Source organism: Pundamilia nyererei, unplaced genomic scaffold, assembly GCF_000239375.1.
Source record: "Pundamilia nyererei isolate P.nyererei 1_Seehausen unplaced genomic scaffold, PunNye1.0 scaffold00109, whole genome shotgun sequence".
Lineage (NCBI taxonomy): Eukaryota > Metazoa > Chordata > Actinopteri > Cichliformes > Cichlidae > Pundamilia > Pundamilia nyererei.
The window spans coordinates 1,467,878-1,474,348 of record NW_005187510.1 but is presented as its reverse complement, the minus strand read 5'-3'; the positions used below and the strand labels follow the sequence as shown (position 1 = coordinate 1,474,348).

General features: G+C 42.6%; 1 protein-coding gene across 1 annotated transcript; it reads right to left on the bottom strand.

Moving 5' to 3' along the window:
- Nucleotides 1-309: 309 nt before the first annotated feature.
- Nucleotides 310-5,553, bottom strand: prss35 (serine protease 35). Its single transcript, XM_005741300.1, has 2 exons — nucleotides 5,386-5,553; nucleotides 310-1,843 (listed from the first exon to the last, which is right to left on the bottom strand). The coding sequence occupies exon 2, from the start codon at nucleotides 1,822-1,824 to the stop codon at nucleotides 571-573; it is 1,254 nt and encodes a 417-aa protein (XP_005741357.1). The 5' UTR covers nucleotides 1,825-1,843; nucleotides 5,386-5,553; the 3' UTR covers nucleotides 310-570.
- Between the last annotated feature and the right edge of the window lie 918 nt (nucleotides 5,554-6,471).

The following is a 6,471-nucleotide window of genomic DNA, read 5'->3' as shown; positions in this document are numbered from 1 at the left end:
TGGAACATGTTCAATTAAAAATGTTTATAAAAAAGTTATTTCCATATCTCCATATAGTTCAATTGCGAAACAAGAGTTACAAAAATTTTTCCTGGGTCTTTTGTCAAACTTGATGCGCACTAGTGGAGAAGACTTGTAGTGCAGTCTTTTCATACAGGGAATAAATGTACCAGGGATAATATAATATACACACTTTTCAACCTTCCAAAGAGGTCATATCTTTAAAAAAAAAAAAGGTCAAATTAGAAACAGCAGATCAGAATGATCTGAAAAATACATATAATATATATGATTTTTCTCAGTTGTTTTTTTTTCTTTTTAGCAAATAAATTAGAAAAGCTGAAGAGCCACAGTTCTGATGCGCTGACGAGTTTCTCTCGTCAACACAGAGTCTGAATGGCTGTGTGTGTGTGTGTGTGTGTGTGTGTGTGTGTGTGTGTGTGTGTGTGTGTGTGGACCAGTGTAGCAGGAGCCACTGGGAGGCACAGGAGGTCACAGGAAGGCAGTTGTTGGGCCCCTGATTGATGATTAAAAACGAGGAGTGTGTAGGTTGGGGGGATCCTGTGTTTTTTAGGCTACCTGGCACGCGCTTGAGTCCCCATGGACCCAGTTGCAGATCTGAGCATATTTCAGGGGTGTTATCCTCACTGCCACGTTGTAATCCTGCTGCGTCCCGTCCCCATTAACATCCACCCACTGGTGACCGGAGAAGACTCCAATGATCTTTCTCTTCCACTTCTTCTTGCCTGGTTCTTTGAGGCGGATGTAGACCCCAGAGCCACTGGAGCCAGGTTTGGCATCGCAGTATTGGTACAACAAATCACTGGATTCCTCAGACACGGAGCAGAACCGGTACACCAAGTTACCAGGTCGGTCATCATCGAAGCCGGAGAAGTGGATCCTCCCAGCAGGAAGCTTCTTGACTGAGGAGATCACACCCAGTTCCATGTGCTTGACTTTTGAGGATTTCTTCAGCTCCAGAACAGCATAGTCGTAATCCGCAGCCAGTCCACCCGACACGCCTTTGAACCAACCCTTAGGAACCTGGGTCTTTTTGACTTTTGTCCACCTAAATGATGGTTTCTCAGATTCCACACTTCGCCTATTCCGGTTCTTCCTACTTTTCCCTTTTCCCCTCCCTTTACCGCCATTCTCATCCTTTTCCTGTCCGTCTTCTTGAGCTGTGTCTCCCTTTCTTCTTCTACCTTTTCGTCGTCCTCCTCTCTCTCTGCCTCCTTTCCCTCGCCTGGATTTCTCCTTCAGAATCCCGACACGTAGTTTCTGCGCTCCATCTAGATAATCCTTTCCATCATGGATGCAGTGGGCAGCAGTCAGCACATGTTTAGGGGATACCAGAACCCCAGAACAGCCTGTGGACACCTTCACAGAGGTGGAAAACGGATATTTGGTAGAGAACTGCTTATCAGCGATGGTGAAGCGGGTATCTGTGCCATACACCTCTCGTTTGTGGCGAGAGCTAGACGAGGCATTTCTGGACCATGCAGTCATCTCGTTGAGACCCTGCACAGAAATGGAAGTAAACGTGCGTGTGCCATTTTCGTAGACTGTCTCGTAAGACAAGAACTGCTCCAAGTCTTCCAGGGAAGGTGAAGGAAGGCGACGCTGGCACTCGATCCCACAAGTCCCACTTAGCTCTGGCTGTGGATGAGCTGAGAAGCTTGGGCTGCTGAGAGGCACAGTACGTCTTTTCCTCACCAGAGGAACTTTCCACTGCGGCCAGGTGTACTCATCATCTACAGCAGCTACAGCCACCACAGCCAGCACTGTCATTGGGACCAGGACACATAAGGATATGTGGCCCATTGTTAAGTTGGGCCTGGCTCTGAAAAATAAGAACATATGAGCGAATTATTATTATTATTATACTTTCTTTAGCCACACATGATACTAATTGTAGCACTGATGGTTGCTCACTCCACTCTTAAAACTCTATGCTAAAATAGCTCAACATCAGTACATAATTTGCCATATATTTATGGCATAAATATATTTATGGCATAAATATATTTATGGCATAGAGGATATATCCTACTGACTTTGATGACATCCTGCCTTTTCCTTTGTCACCTGCTAGCATTACCACAAGTGTGAACTGTTGGATGGATTCCCATAAATCTTGCCCATTTAATCCTTCGCTAATATCAAAACACCAAAAGAACAATTGCCATAAAACTCTCTGCACATATTCTCAACAGGATGTACACTGCTGACTCTGGTGACTCTCTTAGTTTTTCTCTAGCAGACACTCACACCATCGTGAGGGTGACACTTAGCCTCCTAGGACCTGGCGTCCACATATGTGGACATCACATTTTGGGTCATTTAGACCAAAATACTAAATCTTGCTCAACAAGGGCCTGATATCCACTTACGAGGACATTATATTGCAACTGTTCTATCGAAATTTCAAATGAATATCCTCATATGTGGCTCTCATTTTTCTCAGAAACAAAAATTAGACAAAAAAAAATCTGGTAATTCTTTGTTTTTATATTCATCAGGTCCCAATCAGCCCAAATATCAAAGGGAAATTAAAAAATGCATGCCATGTAAGAGTTCGGGTCTTAGGAGGTTAAGGTTGGTGTAATCTTTAGTCATCTGTGTTCCCCAGAGGGTGAACCATAAAGATGCTTGCAATGACAAGCTTTTCATGTAGGACCACAAATTTGTCAACATTTCCCCCTTTTCCTGAAATATATAAGCATTCACGACATGGACACGCTAAAAAAAAAGAGACCATTAGTCATCCTGATTTGACAAATCATAATAATCCTCTAGCTGTAGCCAACAGGTTGTTCCTCTGAGAACTATTGGACAGAATGAATTTTGGTTGGTTCAGACTAAAACACCTCAATATCAGGAGATCATTTGCCATGCAATTTTTTTACATGCCATTGTAGTGCATGGAGGACATATTCCACTGACTAGCGATTCCCTGCTAGTCGTCCTGAGCTTCAACTTAAGAAGGCTGAAACCTATTGGATGGTTTCCCATAAATATTAGTGCAGAGATCCATGGTTCCCAGATGCTTAACCATAATGACACTGGCAATGCCTTGGCTTTTCATGTAGGACTACAAACTGTCAAAATTTCCCATTTATTAATTGTAATATCTAAACATCCACAACATGAATTAGCATAACAATTTAAAGTTGGTGGTTCCCCAAATTATGAACCACAATAACTTTGGTCACCCCAAGGTTCATGTTTGTGGTTTTAAAGTGAAATGTCTCAACACTTTTTGTACTGTTTGCCAGGGATTTTTCCCCCCAAACACTAATAATTAAGTATGTTCAGAATATAGGAACACTCTGATTTCCCTGGAATGAAAAGGTCCAATGTTAAGACCCCTGGATCACAATATGCACAGTCCCAATACAGCCACAGGGAGGCAATATAGCCCAAAACATTAGAGATGTCCAACAGACTTGCAGTTCTGCAGCACTACAGTTGGCTGTACAGCAGTGTGACAGCACATCACACTTATGTATTTAAATGCTTGCCAAAAATGGTTGCAAATTGGTGCAGTTTTATTTTTATTAGAAGCAATGGCACTCAGTTTAAAGTAGTCTTGTGCTCCTCAGACATGTCTCTGGAGCTGTTACATTAGATGTGTGGTTGAAAGATTTATATCCTCTGAATCTTGCTGGAGGCTGCGGGGAGAGAAAAGGATAAGATGAACCCTGATCCTCCGAATGGGCTGAGACATTGGCTTGGAGGTTCGCCACAATGGTTAACCTTCTCTTTCTGTAATGACAGTATCTGGTTTCCTTAGCTGCACTCGACTCTTTGCATGCACACGAATGACATCAAACACTGAGACTGTGCAGTCTGCACACAGCCTGCTGGCTCGTGCTTCTACTGTACGACTGTGACGTTGCCAACAGCCCTGATAAACCTAAAAAGAAAATTACAATTTGTGTGCGTTTTAATAGATTCAGCAGACCGTCACTTCACTGCAGCGCAGTTTCGTCAGCGTGGCTGTGGCGATGAAGTCACACGTATGCAAGGAGAGAGAATGATTTGGCACAAAAGTGCAAATCCAAAAGTTAATTTTAAACAGAAGTCAGGGGTGAAAATATACAGGGTTGAAACTGAGTATGACAGACCAGCTGGAACACAAACCTTTAAGATGGGGCAAGGGAGGTGGGGGGTTCCAAAGACACACTGCCTTTCAATTAGATGCTGATGTGTTGTGAAAAAGGCATGCTGCCTGGTTTGGTACAGTTCCCAGGAGACTCAGCTGAGACAGAGAACCTCACTGGTCAAGGAGTCAACCCTCCAGCTGATAAACTTGTCATTAAGCACACTGTCCTTCAAGTAAGTATAACTGTAGTTGGGACTTTTTGGCTTCAGCTTACCATAAATCTTCTAATAAAACGTACCCATTGGCCATCATTTAGCCACCCTACAACAGACAGCAATAAACTACAAGCCCACATGAGCTGTAAAACTCTCTCAATAAATGAGAAGACAAAAATGACGTTTAGTTTTGTGTTTAACTTCACACTCTTGCTGCCAGACTCAGACACAAACACACAATCTAGGAGAAAGCCTGCAATTATTCGACAGAGAGTGGAAACTGATATGCTGCCATGGTGGCTCTCGGTCTTAGCAGAAGGCCCTCATTTCAGGCTGTGCCCTCTTCCTCCCTCCATGGAAGAAGTCACAGGAAAGTATCGGGGGCGCCCGGGAGATAAACGTCACCAAGGGGTGGCGCTGTGGCACAATGGTGTATAATGAAATCAGTAAGCGTTAGCATTCACTGAAGCCTTTTTTCTTAATATTAGATCCACTTCTGTCAGTCAGGTGGTAAAGAGATAAAAGATTCAGAAATCTGACATTAAAGCCCGATTGAAACCCTGTTTAAAAAATCAAAGTAAAAATGTGAGGCGTGTGTTTTCATTGGCAACACTAAAATGTAAATAAATCTACAATTAAATCCCATATTTAGCACATATTCAGTAATTCCACATCTGCATCACCTGTACGTGGAGAGTAAATTGACAACGTGTCTATTTGAGAATGCACTGAAAGTATTTCAGTGTGCCCTAAGGGAATAACATCGCACAACAATAGTAATTATACTCAAAATTACTGAAGCCCGTGTTTGTGTTTGTGTTTGCACTCTAATCCAATTAAATCAACTTTTAAAACATCAACAGGTCGGAGTAAAACGAAAAGAAAATCTATTAAAAATGTAAATAAGTTTTAAAGAAAGAAAGAAAGAAAGAAAGAAAGAAAGAAAGAAAGAAAGAAAGAAAGAAAGAAAGAAAGAAAGAAACTGAATAAAGTCAGTCATTCCCTGCGTTCCCCATCGGGACACAATAATAATGGGTAAGTGTGCACAATAGCGCTTCCTACCTGCTCGCATTCGATTGATGGATCTGCCAAATCCGCAACGTTATTGTTTGTTTTCCCAGGACCTACACAAATGAACTGGAAAACACTTCACTGCATCCCAGACCTTCTGCTATCAGCAGGGCGATGGCTGCCTTCTCCTCATTGCTCCTTCAAAGAGGCTGAGAGACAAGTCGCTCCGCTCACACTGCACTTGATGCTGAGGAGGGAGGGAGGGAGGGAAGGAGGTAGGAAGGGAGGACTGAGGAGGGAGGAAGGGAGGCAAGGAGGGAAAATGTGAAAGGGACTTCTTTTTTTTTCACTTGTGACAAAAGCTGTTCACATATGGGTGGGACCAGACCTTGCGATCTAACTAAAAGGCTGAATCGGGAGTGTCAGTGGTCTATTCACCAGCAAACCCGGTCTGCGTGGAGGAGGTGGAGGAGGGGGAAAATAAAAATGAAACGCACCTCAGTCTGTAGAACTGTGAAGGAATTAATTCAAGCGGTCGCTACAGAGTGTGGGGCGTTTCTGTTGTGGTGCGTGTGAGTCTCCACATCTGCAGCGCTCTTATTCTACAGCGTGAGGTGTAAACGCCACAAAAATATCATAAGCAGCTGCTATTAACATGTTTTTTTCCTTCTTCACCTTAATATATCAAACATATTCACCGATTACCGATATAGTTTTATACTTTTTGACCCTTCAAGTCGAATTCCACACCTTTTGATTTAGTGAGGCCACTGTTGTTGTGACTTAGCGCTTTATATAAATTAAACTGAACAGAGCTGGATAGATTTGTTACCCTTTAAAAGATCCATCTGTTACTTATATTTAAGTTAATTCTGTCCTCTAAGCATCTAATCTTTGAGATTTGAGGTTCCAACTCAGGTATGGGACTCTTATTATCTATCAGTGACTCCATTTATTTACGTTTAAGTACACAAAAAGATACACATATGTGTGCTGGAAGCCATAAAGCTTGACACTTTACTTATATATTTCGTCCATGCTTTTTCTTCCATGTAATTCATGAGGTACTTTGGTAAATGTGGATGCTGACGACCTCGCTCTGCTGGTTGACTTGGCAGGCTCGTCTGCTGCCTTCAT